This window comes from Salmo salar, chromosome 01, assembly GCF_965601325.2.
Source record: "Salmo salar chromosome 01, fSalSal1, whole genome shotgun sequence".
NCBI classification, from domain to species: domain Eukaryota; kingdom Metazoa; phylum Chordata; class Actinopteri; order Salmoniformes; family Salmonidae; genus Salmo; species Salmo salar.
Genome location: NC_138291.1, coordinates 11,353,025 through 11,373,639, shown reverse-complemented (window position 1 = coordinate 11,373,639; position 20,615 = coordinate 11,353,025). Strand labels below are relative to the sequence as shown.

General features: G+C 41.0%; 1 protein-coding gene across 2 annotated transcripts in view; it reads left to right on the top strand.

The window, feature by feature from the left end:
- LOC106613138 (calcipressin-3) overlaps positions 1-15,120 on the top strand; it is a 91,573-nt gene extending 76,453 nt beyond the window's left edge. Inside the window, exons 4-5 of one of the 2 annotated variants that reach the window (XM_014215215.3) lie at positions 4,983-5,154; positions 10,396-15,120. In XM_014215215.3, the coding sequence (XP_014070690.1) occupies positions 4,983-5,154; positions 10,396-10,559 (336 nt within the window). In that variant the 3' untranslated portion in view covers positions 10,560-15,120. The remainder of the gene's footprint in view (positions 1-4,982; positions 5,155-10,395) is intronic. The other variant, XM_045714232.2, reaches the window with a different exon arrangement.
- The last annotated feature ends 5,495 nt before the right edge of the window (positions 15,121-20,615 follow it).

Here is a 20,615-nt window from a genome sequence, read left to right as displayed (position 1 = left end):
AGTTGCCGGAGAGGAAGGAAACCGCTCAGGGATTTCACCATGGGGCCAATGGTGACTTTAAAACAGTTACAGAGGTTAATAAATCTGATAGGAGGAAACTGAGGATGGATCAACAACATTGTAGTTACTGCACAATACTAACCTAATTGACAGATTGAAAAGAAGGAAGCCTGTACAGAATAAAATATTCCAAAACATGTATCCTGTTTGCAACAAGGCACTAAAGTGAAACTGCAAAAAAATGTGGCAAAGCAATTCACCTTTTGTTCTGAATACAGTGTTACACTATATATGCACAAGTATGTGGACACCCCTTCAAATGAGTGGACTCAGCTATTTCAGCCACACCCCTTAATGATAGGTGTATAAAATCGAGCACACCACCATGCAATCTCCATAGACAAACATTGGCAGTAGAATGGCCTCACTGAAGATCTCAGTAACAGTTTGGGGAAGTCCCTTTCCTGTTTCAGCATGACAATGCCCCGTGCACAAAGCAAGGTCCATACAGAAATGGTTTCTCAAGCTCGGTGTGGAAGAACTTGACTGGCCTGCACAGAGCCCTGACCTCAACCCATCGAACACCTTTGGGATGATTGGAACGCCAACTGCGAGCCAGGCCTAATCGCCCAACATCAGTGCCCGACCTCACTAATGCTCTTGTGGCTGAATGGAAGCAAGTCCCCTCAGCAATGTTCCAACATCTAGTGGAAAGCCTTCCCAGAAGAGTGTAGGCTGTTATAGCAGGAAAAGGGGGACCAACTCCATATTAAAGCCCATCATTTTGGAATGAGATGTTTGAGGAGCAGGTGTCCACATACTTTTGGTCATGTAGTGTATATTTGGGGCAAATCCAATACAACACGTTACTGAGTACCATTCTCCATATTTTCAAGCATGGTGGTGGCTGCATCATGTTATGGATATGCTTGTAATCGTTAAGGACTGGGGAGTTTTTCAGGATAAAAAATAAATGGAATGGAGCTAAGCACAGGCAACATTCTAGAAGAAAACTTGGTTCAGTCTGCTTTCCATCAGACACTGGGAGGTGAATTCACCTTTCAGCAGGACAATAACCTAAAACACAAGGCCAAATCTACGCTGGAGTTGCTTACCAAGAAGACAGTGAATGTTCCTGACTGGCCGAGTCACAGTTTTGACTTAAATCTACTTGAAAATCTATGGCAAGACCTGAAAATAATTGTCTAGCAATGACCAACACTCAATTTGACAGAGATTGAAGAATTTTGAAAATAATAATATACAAATATTGCACAATCCAGGTGTGCAAGGCTGTTATAGACTGTAATCGCTGCCAAAGGTGCTTCTACAAAAGTATTGGCTCAAGGGTGTGAATACTTATGTAAATTAGATAGTTCTGTATTTCATTTTCAATACATTTGCTAAAATTTCTTACAAAATGTTTTCACTATGTCATTATGGGGTATTGTGTGTAGATGGGTGAATCCGTTTTAAATTCAGGCTGTAACACAACAGAATGTGGAATAGGTCAAGGGTTTGAATACTTTCTGAAGGCACCTGTGGTGCAGGTTGAATCAAAGCACTCGGGAGGACCATATTTGTGTGCAGACATTTGTCCTTTCTCTATTTCTCTACTGTACTCTCCCCATTGAGAATGTAGTGGTATTTCTCTACTGTACTCTCCCCATTGAGAATGTAGTGGTATTTCTCTACTGTAGTCTCCCCATTGAGAATGTAGTGGTATTTCTCTACTGTACTCTCCCCATTGAGAATGTAGTGGTATTTCTCTACTGTACTCTCCCATTGAGAATGTAGTGGTATTTCTCTACTGTACTCTCCCCATTGAGAATGTAGTGGTATTTCTCTACTGTACTCTCCCCATTGAGAATGTAGTGGTATTTCTCTACTGTACTCTCCCCATTGAGAATGTAGTGGTATTTCTCTACTGTACTCTCCCCATTGAGAATGTAGTGGTATTGCTCTACTGTACTCTCCCCATTGAGAATGTAGTGGTATTTCTCTACTGTACTCTCCCCATTGAGAATGTAGTGGTATTTCTCTACTGTACTCTCCCCATTGAGAATGTAGTGGTATTGCTCTACTGTACTCTCCCCATTGAGAATGTAGTGGTATTTCTCTACTGTAGTCTCCCCATTTGAGAATGTAGTGGTATTTCTCTACTGTACTCTCCCCATTGAGAATGTAGTGGTATTTCTCTACTGTACTTTCCCATTGAGAAGGTAGGGGCCTCTAAGCTAGACTTGACCTCATCCTCCTTCAGGTCCCTCAGTCAGACAGAACTTTGAGTCATTGCAGTGTATCTGTCTTTGTATGTGGTTCTACAGGGGTTGTGTATGTTTGTGTGGGGTTGTGCCTGAGTATTGTGTGTGTGTGTGTGTGTGTGTGTGTGTGTGTGTGTGTGTGTGTGTGTGTGTGTGTGTGTGTGTGTGTGTGTGTGTGTGTGTGTGTGTGTGTGTGTGGGGGTTGTACCTGAGTATTGTGTGTGTGTGTGTTCCGTGTATTTCTGCATGCCTGTCTGTGTGTGTACTCAGCATGTGTGTGTTCTGAGTGTGTGTTCTGAGGTGTGGGTTCCATAAGGGACGAGCCAAGGTGTGTGTGTCTTGTATTAGATATAATCCAGTACATAGTGTTCAGTCCAGGGAGCCAATAGGAAGATCATTAATATATTATACTGATCCAATCCTCTCAGATCTACATAAAGAGCCTATAGTGGTAAGAGTCTGTAGTGGTAAGAGTCTGTAGTGGTAAGAGTCTGTAGTGGTAAGAGCCTATAGTGGTAAGAGTCTGTAGTGGTAATAGTCTGTAGTGGGAAGAGTATGTAGTGGTAAGAGTCTGTAGTGGTAAGAGTCTGTAGGGATAAGAGTCTGTAGTGGTAAGAGTCTGTAGTGGTAAGAGTCTGTAGTGGTAAGAGTCTGTAGTGGTAAGAGTCTGTAGGGATAAGGGCTTATATGGGTAATAGTCTATAGGGGTAAGGGTCTATAGGGGTAAGGGTCTATAGGGGTAAGGGTCTATAGGGGTAATAGTCTATAGGGGTAATAGTCTATACGGGTATGGGCCTATAGGGGTAAGAGTTTTTAAGGGTAAGGGTCTATAGGGGTAATAGTCTATAGGGGTAAGGGTCTATAGGGGTATGGACCTATAGGGGTAAGAGTCTATAGGGGTAAGGGTCTATATGGGTAATAGTCTATAGGGGTAAGGGTCTATAGGGATAAGGGTCTATGGGGTAAGGGTCTATAGGGATCAGAGTCTATAGGGGTAATAGTCTATAGGGATAAGAGTCTGTAGGGGTAAGGGTCTATAGGGATAAGGGTCTATAGGGGTAAGGGCCTATATGGGTAATAGTCTATAGGGGTAAGGGCCCAAAGGGATAAGAGTCTATAGGGGTAAGGGTCTATAGGGTAAGAGTTTAACGGTAAGGGTCTATAGGGGTAATAGTCTATAGGGGTAATAGTCTATAGGGGTAAGGGTCTATAGGGGTATGGACCTATAGGGGTAAGAGTCTATAGGGGTAAGGGCCTATAGGGGTAAGGGTCTATACGGGTAATAGTCTATAGGGGTATGGGTCTATAGGGGTATGGGTCTATAGGGGTATGGGTCTATAGGGGTAAGAGTCTATAGGGGTAAGGGTCTATATGGGTAAGGGCCAATAGGGGTAATAGTCTATAGGGGTAAGGGTCTATAGGGATAAGGGTCTATGGGGTAAGGGCCTATAGGGATCAGAGTCTATAGGGGTAATAGTCTATAGGGATAAGAGTCTGTAGGGGTAAGGGTCTATAGGGATAAGGGTCTATAGGGGTAAGGGCCTATAGGGGTAAGGGTCTATAGGGATAAGGGTCTATAGGGGTAAGGGCCTATAGGGTAAGAGTTTATAAGGGTAAGGGTCTATAGGGTAAGAGTTTATAAGGGTAAGGGTCTATAGGGTAAGAGTTTATAAGGGTAAGGGTCTATAGGGGTAATAGTCTATAGGGGTATGGGTCTATAGGGGTAAGGGCCTATAGGGCTAAGAGTCTATAGGGGTAGTAGTCTATAGGGATAAGGGTCTATAGGGGTAAGGGCCTATATGGGTAATAGTCTATAGGGGTAAGTGTCTATAGGGGTAAGGGTCTATAGGTGTAAGGGCCTATAGGGGTAAGGGCCTATTGGGGTAAGAGTCTATAGGGGTAAGGGTCTATAGGGGTAAGGGTCTATAGGGGTAAGAGTCTATAGGGGTAATAGTCTATAGGGGTAAGGGCCTATAGGGGTAAGGGCCTATTGGGGTAAGAGTCTATAGGGGTAAGGGTCTATAGGGGTAAGGGTCTATAGGGGTAAGAGTCTATAGGGGTAATAGTCTATAGGGGTAAGGGCCTATAGGGGTAAGGGTCTATAGGGGTAAGGGTCTATAGGGGTAAGGGCCATAATGGGGTTAAGGTCTATAGGGGTAAGGGACTATAGGGGTAAGAGTCTATAGGGGTAAGAGTCTATAGGGGTAAGAGTCTATAGGGGTAAGGGTCTATAGGGGTAAGGGTCTATAGGGGTAAGGGCCTATAGGGGTAAGAGTCTATAGGGGTAAGGGCCTATAGGGGTAAGAGTCTATAGGGGTAAGGGACTATAGGGGTAAGAGTCTATAGGGGTAAGGGTCTATAGGGGTAAGAGTCTATAGGGGTAAGGGTCTATAGGGGTAAGAGTCTATAGGGGTAAGGGCCTATAGGGGTAAGAGTCTATAGGGGTAAGGGACTATAGGGGTAAGAGTCTATAGGGGTAAGGGTCTATAGGGGTAAGAGTCTATAGGGGTAAGAGTTAGAGGTCGATTGGGAATGGAGACAAGTTCGTGTTCATTAAGCACCAAACAGTAAAAAAACTAAACAGGCAGGAACTACCTAGACTTGTTTCATTTTCAGTTGCTAAATGTTTTCAACATTTTCCATTCCAAATGAACATGACCCAGATTTTATCACTGACATCCATTCTGACATGTCCCACTCTCCTCTCCTCTCCTATAGGTTCAGAATTCTGGGGAGGATATAGACAAGTCGTACCTGGCTCCTCCTGCGCCCGTCAAACAGTTCCTCATCTCGCCCCCTGCCTCGCCGCCCGTGGGCTGGAGCCAGAGCGAAGACGCCACGCCTGTCATCAACTATGACCTGCTGTGTGCGGTGGCCAAGCTGGGCCCAGGTCAGTACATACATATACACACACATGCATACATATTGACAGTCTACACTCCCTACAAACTCATATAGCACGTATCTACTGGCACTGTTAGCTGAACTGAGCTCATCAGCTCCATGTGCTGTGCTATATTGTGAGAATCCTAGGATGACAGTAAGATCCCAGAAAGTGCACCAAGTAGCGTACACACATCCAATTTCTTTGTGCAGTATGCTGGACGGTTATCTAAGTATGAATGTGCATCAGAAAAAGAGATTCATCCTTACAATATTTACAATTTAGTAAATTAGTAGATGCTCTTATCCAGAGTGATTTACAGGAGCAATTAGGGTTAAGTGCCTTGCTCAAGGTCACATCAACAGATGTTTCACCTAGTCAGCTCTGGGATTCAAACCAGCGACCTTTCGGTTACTGGCCCAACACTCATGAGCGCTATTCTGTTTCTTTAATGGCTCTCTATTATGGCACCCATACTTCCTAATGCCATACTCTGAGACTGTCTGTCTGGCTAGGTAAAGGGCTAGCGTTGGCCATACTCTGTCCCTGTCTCTCTTGCTAGGTAAAGGGCTAGCGTTGGCAGTCAGGAGGTGGTCTTTGAGAAATGCCAGCCATATCAAACAGGGAGTGTTCTTTCTACTGGAGACAGGGCAGTAGGGTCACATGGTTCAAGAGGTCACCGAGTTCTCAGAATGCTTCATTGTTTCATTTGGAGTCTTGTCTGTGCGGCCCAATACTGTGTCCATTCTTCTGAAGTGTGCACTCATACACAACTCCCCAACAAATGTAAAAGCATTGAGCTAGAAGGAGTTTCCACCATGTTTCTTACTTCAGCCATATCCTTCCTCGTCTCCTCCCCTTTGAACTTCTCCTCCAATGGGTTTTGAGACAAGGAGAGAGGAGAATGGATGCAAGGAGTATGCTATTGAGATCCCTATGAAGGAAAGTGAACAAGTGCACACTTTGGAAGAATGTACAGATTATTATTGTATTTGTTTACAATGGTATAGACCCTGGTTATCTGTGGAAAGGAAACCCTCCTCACCAGTAATATGCGAACTTAACGGCAGACAGACGCTATAGTTAGTTACACCATTATATGATTTAGTAGGTTCAGGAGGCAAAGAGATTGTCTTGGCCACTCCCAGTCTGGGTTTTTGTCTGTGGTTGTCTGGAAATCCAGACATCTGAATATTGCAGCACTTTGAGTGCCTCTATTTGGTCTACCTACAAACCTGAACGGCTGTCAAAGAAGATGTCATTGAGCATTGCTTTGACTTGCCTTAATCTTTTATGCACCGCCCCCAGCCCCTCAGCATAATGCATTACAGGAAAAATCATGATTCCTACATTACATGATTTACCATGTTGCAGTGAAGACCCACCACCACAGTGCTGTTACTATGGTAACACCAGAAGGCATCAGGAAATAGGCCTTGGCTCTTGCTGGGGCTTCTTTAGCCTGCCTCCAAATCATATTAGTGCTTTGCTGCAGTGTGGCCCGCTGGCGCTCTCTGCTGGCCGCCTTTGGTAGTGACCTTCCCAAAACAAAACAGGGCCTTTTTCTGTCAGACGGCAGTGTGGGAAACCTCTTCTCATGTCTGGTTTCCATGGCAACTATGATGCAATCTGCATATGTATTTCAGGAGGTTGTGATGAGGGGCATTTGTGTTGCTGAACCCTGTAATTCTCCGGATCCAACAGCATCGACTACATCAAATCTTATCTATGATACCTCATTTTGATGTACTGATACTGCCTGTATTTTTTAGGAATCATATAACATTTAATCCATGCCATAACAGTAATTTATTTAAATATTAACAGGACATTACTGTTATGGCATGGATTAAATGTGTGTATGTGTATATATATATATATATATATATATATATATATATATATATACACACTACCATTCAAAAGTTGGAGGTCACTTAGAAATGTTTTTTTTTTAAAGAAAAGCTCTTTTTTTTTGTCCATTAAAATAACATCAAATTGATCAGAAATACAGAGAAGACCTTGTTAATGTTGTAAATGACTATTGTAGCTGGAAACGGCAGATTCTTTATGGAATATCTATATAGGTGTATAGAGGCCCATTATCAGCAACCATCACTCCTGTGTTCCAATGGCACGTTGTGTTAGCTAATCCAAGTTTATCATTTTAAAAGGCTAGTAAATCATTAGAAAACGCTTTTGCAATGATGTTAGCACAGCTGAAAACTGTTGTTCTGATTAAAGAAACAATAAAACTGGCCTTTATTAGACTAGTTGAGTATCTGGAGCATCAGCATTTGTAGGTTCGATTACAGGCTCAAAATGGCCAGAAACAAAGTACTTTCTTCTGAAACTCGTCAGTCTATTCTTGTTCAGAGAAATGAAGGGTACTCCATGTGAGAAATTGCCAGAAACTGAAGAGCTCGTACAATGCTGTGTACTACTCCCTCACATAACAGCGCAAACTGGCCCTAACCAGAATAGAAAGAGGAGTGGGAGTCCCCGGTGCACAACTGAGGAAGAGGACAAGTACATTAGATCGTCTAGTTTGAGAAACAGACGCCTCACAAGTCCTCAACTGGCAGCTTCATTAAATAGTATCTGCAAAACACCAGTCTCAACGTCAACAGTGAAGAGGCAACTCCGGGATGCTATGTAGATCTATGTATGCCTATGTAAATATTCCATTAAAAATCAGCCTTTTCCAGCTACAATGCTCATTTACAACATTAACAATGTCTACACTGTATTTCTGATCAATTTTATGTCATTTTAATGGACAAAAAAAATGTGCTTTTCTTTCAAAAACAAGGACATTTCTAAGTGACCTCAAACTTTTGAATGGTAGTATATAATATACAGTTGTTTGTTGGGAAGGGCCCGTAAGTAAGCATTTCCCTGTTCATCTACACCTGTTGTTTATGAAGCATGTGACAAATAAAATTAGATTTTTTTTATAAGTGTAGTTTAGTAGAATATATTATTAATATATACAGTTGAAGTCGGAAGTTTACATACACCTTAGCCAAATACATTTAAACGCAGTTCTTCACAATTCTTGACATTAAATCCTAGTAAAAATTCCCTGTTTTAGGTCAGTTAGGAACACCACTTTATTTTAAGAATGTGAAATGTCAGAATAATAGTAGAGAGAATGATTTATTTCAGCTTTTATTTCTTTCATCACATTCCCAGTGGGTCAGAAGTTTACATATACTCAATTAGTATTTGGTAGCATTGCCTTTAAATTGTTTAACTTGGGTCAAACGTTTTGGGTAGCCTTCCACAAGCTTCCCACAATAAGTTGGGGGAATTTTGGCCCATTCCTCCTGACAGAGCTGGTGTAACTGAGTCAGGTTTATATGCCTCCTTGCTCGCACACACTTTTTCAGTTCTGCCCACAAATCTTCGATAGGATTGAGGTCAGGGCTTTGTGATGAACACTCCAATACCTTGACTTTGTTGTCCTTAAGCCATTTTGCCACAACTTTGGAAGTATGCTTGGGGTCATTGTCCATTTGGAAGTCCCATTTGCGACCAAGCTTTAACTTACTGACTGATGTCTTGAGATGTTGCTTCAATATATCCACATAATTTTCCTTCCTCATGATGCCCCGTGCTTCACGGTTGCGATGGTGTTCTTCGGCTTGCAAGCCTCCGCCTTTTTCCTCCAAACATAAAGATGGTCATTATGGCCAAACAGTTCTATTTTTGTTTCATCAGACCAGAGGACATTTCTCCAAAAAGTACAATCTTTGTCCCCATGTGCAGTTGCAAACCGTAGTCTGTTTTTTTTATGGCGGTTTTGGAGCAGTGGCTTCTTCCTTGCTGAGCGGCCTTTCAGGTTATGCCGATATAGGACTTGTTTTACTGTGGATATAGATACTTTTGTACCTGTTTCCTCCAGCATCTTCACAAGGTCCTTTGCTGTTGTTCTGGGATTGATTTGCACTTTTCACACCAAAGTACGTTCATCTCTAGGAGACAGAACGTGTCTCCTTCATGAGCGGTAAGATGGCTACGTGGTCCCATGGTGTTTATACTTGCGTACTATTGTTTGAGCAGATGAACGTGGTACCTTCAGGCATTTAGAAATTGCTCCCATCGATGAACCAGACTTGTGGAGGTCTACAATTCTTTTCTGAGGTCTTGGCTGAGTTACTTTGATTTTCCCATGATGTCAAGCAAAGAGGCACTGAGTTTGAAGGTAGGCCTTGAAATACATCCACAGGTACACCTCCAATTGACTCAAATGATGTCAATTAGCCCATCAGAAGCTTCTAAAGCCATGACATCATGTTCTAGAATTTTCCAAGCTGTTTAAAGGCACAGTCAACTTAGTGTATGTAAACTTCTGACCCGCTGGAATTGTGATACAGTAAATAATAAGTGAAATAATCTGTCTGTAAACAATTGTTGGAAAAATGACTTGTGTCATGCACAAAGTAGATGTCCTAATCAACTTGCCAAAACTATAGTTTGTTAACAAGACATTTTTGGTATGGTTGAAAAACAAGTTTTAATGACTCCATCCTAAGTGTATGTAAACTTCAGACTTCAACTATATATACGTTAAATATATATATATATTTATATGTGTATTCTGTCTCCTCCCCTATTGAAGTAGTTTGGCACACGATAGCAACAAGAGCCACTGTGATCCTATCCTAGCCTGCAGTACATTTCATTAGGCTGCAGCCAGCCAGCCAGTGTTATTCCAGCTGATAACGTCAGCCATAGCAGGGGAGGTTCCCTCTTTCATCTAGTGCTAGGCTAGGCTAACACTCAGTTCCTAGTTCCAGAGGAGCCATGTTATACAAGCATTTTGCTACACCTGCAATAACATCTGCTAAATATGTGTATGCAACCAATCAAATGTGATTTCATTTGATTTTCTGATCCTCCGGCGTAGCGGTTAGTGTTGTTTATTATGTCTGTCAGGCTTATTTACAGGCTCCTCCTATAGGCTTGGGTCTGTTCCTGCAGTCTGTTCAATCTGCTTCAATTGTAAATCAGACTTTCATTGGCCATCTAATCAAGAGATTGAACCTGGAATGATGATGTAGGACTGTTGATGGATGTGTGGCATTTTAAAGGCAAATCAAGTCTGGTGTATTAAAGTCTTTCTCTCTCTTTTTCACGCTCTCTTCTCTTTCTCAACCCCTTTCTACCCCTTTTCTCTCTCTCTCTTTCTCTATCCTTCCCTGTCTCTCTCCTTGCATCCCTCCCTACCCTCTCCTTCTTTAGGGGAGAAGTATGAACTGCATGCGGGCACTGAGTCAACCCCCAGTGTTGTGGTGCATGTGTGCGACAGCGATGCAGAGGATGACAACGACGAAGCACGGCCCAAGCACAAACAGCAGATTGTCCAAACCCGGCGCCCCGACGGCCCGTCGCAAGTCCTCAACTAGGACGCCCGTTACGGACCCCACTCGTACGACCCCAACACACACACGCACCAAGCCCTGTCTTCTCTGTCTCTGCAGTCGCACAGCACAGCAAGACAACGCCCCTCATTTCAGTTCAACCCAAAACACACAAACAGCAGACAGTTGGTGGTGTTTGTGGAGGGAGCATGGCTATTGGATGGGATGAGGCGGCCTGGCCTGTAAGGACGATGGAGGATGGATGAGATTTACACACACTCATCACACTCAAAGGGAGGGAGGGGTGCCTAACTCTTGACCCCTGACCTCGGATCAGCCAGGGGCGGTAATGTAACACCTTGTCCTCCTAAAGCAGGCACCCTGTCATAGATTATACACTCAGCTCTCATCTGTAGTAGTTCCTCGCTAGTAGTACTTATTTCCTACCTGCTTACTGTCACTGGTTAGTTGTGTCGCGCAGTGGTCTTTCGGGGACATGCAATACCTCTAACGAGGTTTTTGAGTTTCTTTACTTTTTTTTTATATAAATTTGTTCTTCTGATTGTTAGTCTGTCCTTCTTCTGCTATTTATGATATCAGCTGATTGGTTGTTTCTGCTAACACAGAATGAGGATTGTCTGTCTGGTATTCCTCTTCTTGTCTTCATGTATATATAAGAACATACTCCTACAGAGACTCAAATACTAAACTGTTGTATAAAGCAAAGGAACCTATGGAGGTCACACTACATAGCAACAGGTGGCCATGTGGTAACATCAAAGTTATGGTGGCGTTTGCATTTTATTTAAAAAAAAATTGGGGGTCTGCTTATGTCCTTTTAATCAGAGAGGTGTCTATTGAATTGTTGCTGAACTAGGTGTGCATTCTTCTTAACATGTATTTGATACCACAAACAATCGTTTTTTTGCATGCTTACTAACGTAGTCGGGAGCTGAGGCGTTTTATACTGGTCAAGATGACAGGGAAATGGAATGAAGCTTTTGACGACACGCATATCTCTATTTTTATAGTGTCAGGTGTGAGGGGAGAGGCTGGCTGAGTGAGTGAAAAGACAGAGTGAATGAGACCTTTACAGTGTGAGTAAAAGCCTAAGAGTTGGGCTTTAGGATAGAAGTAAAAGCTAAGAGTTGGGCTTTAGAGTAGAAGTAAAGGCTAAGACTAATTTCCTACAGGAGTGTTGACATTTTCGTTTAAAAAAAAAAAAATTATTCCATCTTTCCGGTAATGTTTTGGGGTCTTGTTATGATATCAACACAGCTTCTTTCCGGTAATGTTTTGGGGTCTTGTTATGATATCAACACAGCTTCTTTCCGGTAATGTTTTGGGGTCTTGTTATGATATCAACACAGCTTCTTTCCGGTAATGTTTTGGGGTCTTGTTATGATATCAACACAGCTTCTTTCCGGTAATGTTTTGGGGTCTTGTTATGATACCAACACAGCTTCTTTCCGGTAATGTTTTGGGGTCTTGTTATGATATCAACACAGCTTCTTTCCGGTAATGTTTTGGGGTCTTGTTATGATATCAACACAGCTTCTTTCCGGTAATGTTTTGGGGTCTTGTTATGATATCAACACAGCTTCTTTCCGGTAATGTTTTGGGGTCTTGTTATGATATCAACACAGCTTCTTTCCGGTAATGTTTTGGGGTCTTGTTATGATATCAACACAGCTTCTTTCCGGTAATGTTTTGGGGTCTTGTTATGATATCAACACAGCTTCTTTCCGGTAATGTTTTGGGGTCTTGTTATGATATCAACACAGCTTTCTTCTTCTCAGACCTATATGGCTTGTTATACACTGAAAATCTCTTTATCTCTCAATCTCTGGAGCTATACTAAAGGAATGTGCTGACTTTCCTCTGTCAGCTCTTAAAAGTTTAAGACTGCTTCTTAGTTCTTGCTGTAAATAGCTCAATAGTCAGTAGGTGGAAATAGTCCATTAGGTTTTAATGATTGACATTAAGCGTTGCTGAGAAATTGAAAAAGCTTCATTAGCCACCCAGGCTCTGGAGATAGCAACCAAAGCCTTCATCTCACCTTGCAGTCACAGCACAAACCTTTGGAAACTCAAGAAACTAAAGAGAAAGTTACAAAACATTTTATTAAAAATGAGTTTTATTGTCACATGAAATGTGTTTTACAGGGTCAGCCATAGTAGTACAGCGCCCCGAGAGCAAATTACTCCAATTTGGAATACTGCTGCATTAACAGTTGTTACTTTGTTCACAACAAGTTCTTTCCAACTCCCAAATAAAATTAAGAATAAATTAATTAAGTGTCATTCATTTTAATCCTATCCTAAATATCTTAGGAGTAAATTTAAGAGTAACTTTTACCAGAATGATAGATGTTTCTCCTGACCATGCACTTTGAATAACAACAAGGATAAAATGTCAACTATAATGTCATGTGTCTGTTATTACAATGATTTGATGCCATAAAAGTCCCTCATGTTTTAGTTTTTTCACAAACATTCTCCATATAGTAAGTCTGTTGTATACAGACTATTCCATGTAGTCTGTTGTATACAGAATTTTCCATGTAAGACTCCTTGATTTCATTCCCAACCTGAAAAGGTGTTTTGAAACCAGTGGGTTTTTTTTTTACAAAATAAAAGCCCAACCGTTGAGGGGGAGTGTTCAGGTGGGCCTCGGCGGTTAACCTTATCTGTGTTAGACAGCATGAAAATGACAGATTTTTTTTTCTCATATTAGTAAACAAAAGATGGTCTGTCTGCATGTGAGCACTTTATTGTCAGCAGTCTTTTTTCTTCTCACTGTAAAGGCAGTGTTTTTTCTTCTCACTGTAAAGGCAGTGTTTTTTCTTCTCACTGTAAAGGCAGTCTTTTTTCTTCTCACTGTAAAGGCAGTGTTTTTTCTTCTCACTGTAAAGGCAGTGTTTTTTCTTCTCACTGTAAAGGCAGTGTTTTTTCTTCTCACTGAAAAGGCAGTCTTTTTTCTTCTCACTGTAAAGGCAGTGTTTTTTCTTCTCACTGTAAAGGCAGTCTTTTTTCTTCTCACTGTAAAGGCAGTCTTTTTTCTTCTCATTGTAAAGGCAGTGTTTTTTCTTCTCACTGTAAAGGCAGTGTTTTTTCTTCTCACTGTAAAGGCAGTCTTTTTTCTTCTCACTGTAAAGGCAGTGTTTTTTCTTCTCACTGTAAAGGCAGTGTTTTTTCTTCTCACTGAAAAGGCAGTCTTTTTTCTTCTCACTGTAAAGGCAGTGTTTTTTCTTCTCACTGTAAAGGCAGTGTTTTTTCTTCTCACTGTAAAGGCAGTGTTTTTTCTTCTCACTGTAAAGGCAGTGTTTTTTCTTCTCACTGTAAAGGCAGTCTTTTTTCTTCTCACTGTAAAGGCAGTGTTTTTTCTTCTCACTGTAAAGGCAGTGTTTTTTCTTCTCACTGTAAAGGCAGTCTTTTTTCTTCTCACTGTAAAGGCAGTGTTTTTTCTTCTCACTGTAAAGGCAGTCTTTTTTCTTCTCACTGTAAAGGCAGTCTTTTTTCTTCTCACTGTAAAGGCAGTCTTTTTTCTTCTCACTGTAAAGGCAGTCTTTTTTCTTCTCATTGTAGAGGCAGTCTTTTTTCTTCTCATTGTAGAGGCAGTCTTGCTAGAGAGAATGTTCTATATTTATTTTGTTATTTTTTTAATCTTCTGTTTTTGAAGATGAACACCTGGGTAGCCTTCTCACTAGCAGAGCAGCGTGAGTTTAACACTCATCATCTCTCGCTACTGGGGGTTTGAAGGCTCGGAGGCCTTTGGATATATGTGCAGGAGTCTACTACTGAATAGGTGTGGTAGGAAGAACAAGAAAATGTGTCTTTTGAGATGATGGTTGGTTACAACCACAGAAAAAAATGTGTGTTTTTGTTAGTGTTTGTCCCTGGAACATAATTTCAAGTGTAAGCTTTGTCCTTTCAGAGGTGACTTTTAAAAACCAGGCAGCCAGCGAGTGTTGAAACACAATGCAATGGCACAGACACTTTCCAGTTGTGCTGACTGGCGATAATATTGCTGATTGATGACTAAGATAATGATTATGTTGACGAGGCTGGTCTGATGTTTTCTACTGACTGCTGTCGCTGAAACTGGGAGCATTTTGGGTCACAGGCGAAACGAGAAACTTTTATCGTGATTTTGTTGCCAACGCCAGTTCCAGTATGCAGCTAAAAAAAAATGTTGGCTTCTAATTTTATGTTGATGTAAAGATAAAAATAAATAAAAAGTTCTGAAATGCTCGATCAAATCAATTCTTATTGTGTCGTGTTAAAAATTGACTCAGTTTAAATGTTATTTTTTTGGAACGTCTACAAAACAAAACGGTCAATACCGTCCGCTACTGTTGTATACTGTTCTGTTGAAATCTGAATATTATGTCTAGTACTGTAGTTATCCAGAAAACGAAGTAGCAATCAAGCAATAATTTACAGTTATATACAGGTATCTGTATTTTATGTTGTGTACTAATTTCCAGAGTTGTTTTCTCTGACTGTTACAACAGTACTTGCTTATATTTGTGTGGTATGATTGTCATTCGTTTCACATGAGAAATACATAAACAACTATTCTTAAAGATGTTTGGAGTTTGTGTTTTTTAAGCTCCGGCATAATCCGTTTTTCCTTTTGCCCTGAATGTACTGTATCTTCAAATATACGACATATGCTATGCTACAGATGAAGTCGGAAGTTTACATACACTTAGGTTGGAGTCATTAAAACTAGTTTTTCAACCACTCCACAAATTTCTTGTTAACAAACTATAGTTTTGGCAAGTCGATTAGGACATCTACTTTGTGCATGACACAAGTCATTTTTCCAACAATTGTTTACAGACAGATTATTTCACTTATTATTTACTGTATCACAATTCCAGCGGGTCAGAAGTTTACATACACTAAGTTGACTGTGCCTTTAAACAGCTTGGAAAATTCTAGAACATGATGTCATGGCTTTAGAAGCTTCTGATAGGCTAATTGACATCATTTGAGTCAATTGGAGGTGTATCTGTGGATGTATTTCAAGGCCTACCTTCAAACTCAGTGCCTCTTTGCTTGACATCATGGGAAAATCCTAAGAAATCAGCCCAAATTGTAGACCCCCACAAGTCTGGTTCATACTTGAGAGTATTTTCCAAATGCCTGAAGGTATCACGTTCATCTGTACAAACAATAGTACGCCACTTTAAACACCATGGGACCACACAGCCGTCATACCGCTCAGGAAGGAGATGCGTTCTGTCTCCTAGAGATGAAAGTACTTTGGTGCGAAAAGTGCAAATCAATCCCAGAACAACAGCAAAGGACCTTGTGAAGACACTGGAGGAAACAGGTACAAAAGTATCTATATCCACAGTAAAACAAGTCCTATATCGACATAACCTGAAAGGCCGCTCAGCAAGGAAGAAGCCACTGCTCCAAAACCGCCATAAAAAAAGCCAGACTACAGTTTGCAACTGCACATGGGGACAAAGATCGTACTTTTTGGAGAAAAGTCCTCTAGTCTAATGAAACAAAAATAGAACTGTTTGCCCATAATGACCATCGTTATGTTTGGAGGAAAAAGGGGGAAGCTTGCAAGCCGAAGAACACCATCCCAACCGTGTGCGAGCAAGGAGGCATACAAACCAGACTCAGTTACACCAGCTCTGTCAGGAGGAATGGGCCAAAATTCACCCAACTTATTGTGGGAAGGCTACCCAAGCCATTTGACCCAAGTTAAACAATGTAAAGGCAATGCTACCAAATACTAATTGAGTGTATGTAAACTTCTGACCCACTGGGAATGTAATGAAAGAAATAAAAGCTGAAATAAATCATTCTCTCTACTATTATTCTGACATTTCACATTCTTAAAATAAAGTGGTGATCCTAACTGACCTAAAACAGGGAATTTTTACTAGGATTAAATGTCAGGAATTGTGATAAACTGAGTTTAAATGTATTTGGCTAAGGTGTATGTAAACTTCCGACTTCGACTGTATATACTGTATTCTAGTCAAGGCTCATCCTATATAACTACTGCTGTACACACCTTTTCTATTCATATGCTGTCCATTCTGTCTATGCACACCATTATATACAGTATATTATGTATGTATATTTATTTTACGGATTTCTTTCTTTTTACTTTTGGATTATGGGCACATTGTTTTCTATTGTTTTCTGGATATTATTACGGCACTGTTGAAGCTAGAAACCTGCGATAACATCTGCAAATCTTTGTACGACTTTATTTTATTTGACATTTCGGCCTTCGAGAAGGTGGATGTTTCCATATGTTTTTGTAAAAATGTTCCCAGCCATTACAAGTCAAATGCCTTCAATCTAGCTTCTGAGGGCCTAGCTAATGGCTGAAACCACAAAAGAAAAATCCTGATTTGGATATTTTTTTCTCTTCAGTGTTAACCCTTTACTTTCCAACACAACCTGAAGAAATTACATCAGAATATAATTGAAAAATAATTATATAATTAGAAACCCTGTCAAATGTTATTGAAAAGATTAAACTGAATTTAAATTGAAATTAATATTTTAAAACTACAACAATTATTTTATAAATTCTTAGGCCTTTTTTTGAAGGTTGCAGAAGGCCCTCACGGTTCCTCATTGTTGGAATTGTACATTGACCATGCATTCTTTCAGTACAGTCAAATTCTAATAGGGACGGTTTCTCAGGCACAGATTGAGCCTATATGCTTTTTTAATGGAGATTCTCTTTGATCTTACTTTTTAGTCCAGGAGTAGGTTTACTGTCATCTGTTTCTGAGAAACGGGCCCATAGTGTTTTGGAGTAAGAGCTAAATCCTTCAATGAACACTAGGCCCACTAGGTCCATAAAATAGGACAAATATTTATTTATTTATTGCAGGTCCCTGTCATATCACACCTCGTCTGTCTGCCTTGACCGTGTTGAGAAGAAGCTGTTAATGCCATGAAGAGATAAAGGCAGAGGAAGGAGGCTAATGTCAACATTTTAATCTACGGTGGGAGAAGTGCACAAAAGTTGACTTGCTATTGTAAAGCCGCTTTGACTCACCTTTGACTGTACTGAAGTAGCAGATTTTTGTTTGTGTAGAATATATGGAATCTATCATAGGAAACATGATACGTATTGTGAGAGATACTTAGTTCTGTATGTAGGGGCTGAACTAGCAATCGAAAGAGCCATATAGTGGTGTGATATCTCAATGGCAACAAAGCAAAAATTAATACTGACATATATTAAAGAATATGACATAACCAATCTCTGCAGAGTAGCATGGTGTTCATTTTCAATGATTAATCGTTAATGAATTTCAAGCTATTAATCAGTAAGAAATCAACAATCCAAAGTCACTGCATCACCCACCGACTGTTTGTATTGGAGTGAGATCAACACAAAAGGGATGCCATTTTGAAAGATGCATTCATCCTTCTCCTGCATCTGTGTGAAATCTGATTTAGATTTTTAGAAGTGGCTTATCTAATAATCGTTATGTTAACAACAAAAAAATTCTGCAGGGGAACTTTTCAAGCAAACAGGCAAACAGAGTTTAGCCTATTTGGAGAAGTTTAATGACTCAGTTAGACTTTCTCACAAAAGAGGTAAAGTAAGTAACTAGGTTTGGAGTTCTAGAGGACCACCACCTAGCCTCGCACAGGTAAATATACCTGGTCAAAAATACTGTTTGAAGTCATTTAAAATACTTAATCTGTGCTTGATTGCGCTTGCCTGGCTCAATGGACCAATATAATAATCCCAAACGGCAAACCCCGCCCATCTGGCACTCCAGGAAGACTAGAGCAAACGCTCAATGTATTTGAAAGATTTTGAATAATATTTGAACCCAGGTGTGCAGGTAACATGAGGCTAACAGCTAGGAGAAAGAACCACTGCTGCCTGTCTTGGGATCTGGTCAGAAGAGAGGAAAGAAGATAAGTGAAAAGAGAATTCCTCACAGAGAGAGAAAGCATATTTCCAATTCAGCGAGACACTTGTTGGCCAAGCCTTTCATTGAGGCTGTTTGTCTTGGTAATAGAATATCCCCCTTGGGGTGTGGGGAGTGGCTTTCTGAAAGAGAAAAGTCATCCCATTACATATATGTTCTGTTATAGACCAATCCAATGACCTGTGTACAAAATATATTGTACGTGAGGAGGGTATTACATAAAATGAAATGGGAAATACCCTATAGCTAGAGAGACATAACATTCATTATTTAGTTATGGATCTTTTAGATGGGGATCTTTTAGTTACAGACCTTTTATTTGGGGACCTTATAGTTACGGACCTTTTACTGACGGACCTTTAGTTGGTGACCTTTTGGTAATGGACCTTTTAGTTATGGACCTTTCAGTTGGTGACTTTTTAGTGATGAACTTTTTAGTTGGGGACCTTTCAGTTGGTGACTTTTTAGTGATGAACTTTTTAGTTGGGGACCTTTTAGTTGGGGACTTTTTAGTGATGAACTTTTTAGTTGGGGACCTTTTAGTTGGGGACCTTTCAGTTACGGACCTTTTAGTTACAGACCTTTTAGTTACGGATCTTTTAGTTAAGGACCTTTTAGTTACGGACCTTTTAGTTGGGGACTTTTTAGTGATGGACTTTTTAGTTGCAGACCTTTTATTTGGGGACCTTTTAGTTGGGGATCTTTTAAATGAGGAACTTTTAGTGACGGGACCTTTTAGTGACGGAGCTTTTAATGACGGGACCTTTTAGTGGCGGACCTTTTAGTGACAGAACTTTTAGTTGGGGACCTTTTAGTGGCGGACCTTTTAGTTGGGGACCTTTTAGTGGCGGACCTTTTAGTGACAGAACTTTTAGTTGGGGACCTTTTAGTGACGGACGTCTTTAGTGACGGACCTTTAAGTAACGGACCTTTTAGTTATGGACCTTTCAGTTGGGGACATTTTAGTGACGGACATTTAATTTACGGACCTTTAGTTATGGACATTTTAGTTGGGGATCCGGGTTCAGGTCAGCGGGGTCATCTGGGGTTCTGGGCTTCCCCCTGTGGAAGACGGGCCTCGTTGGAGCAGAGATGTAAGGGAGAGGTTACTAGCACGTTCACCCGCCTCTTGCTCAAAGTCTGCTACCACTCAGAGGATGCCAACAGCCTGGGTAAGCAGAGTAAAAGGAGTAAAAGGAGTAACATCTTCTTTTACATAGTCTTCTTCTGGCTCTGCTACTTGCTTACAGTGGGAGGCGTAGTACCAGGTGTCTCCCTATGCACATTACCGCTGTTGGGGTGGTGAGGGCGATCTGGGTTTTAAAGGTTCTTTACCTCTTTGGTGCCTCTTGACCACTACGCAATCTCCAGGCTGGAGATCGGGATGGGGACGGTCATCAAGGGGAGTTTGGGCAGCAGAGACCTGTGAGTGAACAGCTGGAATACAGTTGGTCAGAGCTATACAGTACTTCATCATAGTGTCATCCAACAGCTGCAGATCTGGGACTGCAGCTGGTGGTGACGCGGGGGTCCTCAAGGGAGGGCCATCAGTACCTCATGTGGACTGAGGCTTGTTTTCCGGACTGAGGTGAAACATATTGAAAACATGGCTATGGGTAGCACATCCACCCAGGTAAGTCCTGTTTGAGCACATATTTTTTTTACGTTTTATTTTTCAGAACACCATTGTAGCGTTCTACAAGTCCAGAACTTTCCAGGTGAAACGGTACATGCAAATTTCTCTTAACTTGCATCACGTCACACAATTCTTTCAATATCTTCCGGATGAAATGTGTCCCCCTATCTTTATCATAACTTTGTGGTATGCCGAATCGTGGAACAATATCACATAACAGGCATTTAGTCACAGTCTTTGTTTGCTTCCTTATTAGATGTGGGGAAGGCTGCAATCCATTTAGAGTAGTTTTATATCACTACCAACAAATATTTGTTCTTCTTTTTCACACTGCATTTGCATAGTTACAGCATAGCTTCCATCCTTACATGGACTGTAATGGTTTTGCTCTTCAAAGGTTGGGGCACACACACACACACACACACACACACACACACACACACACACACACACACACCACACACACACACACACCACACACACACACACACACACACACACACACACACACACACACACACAC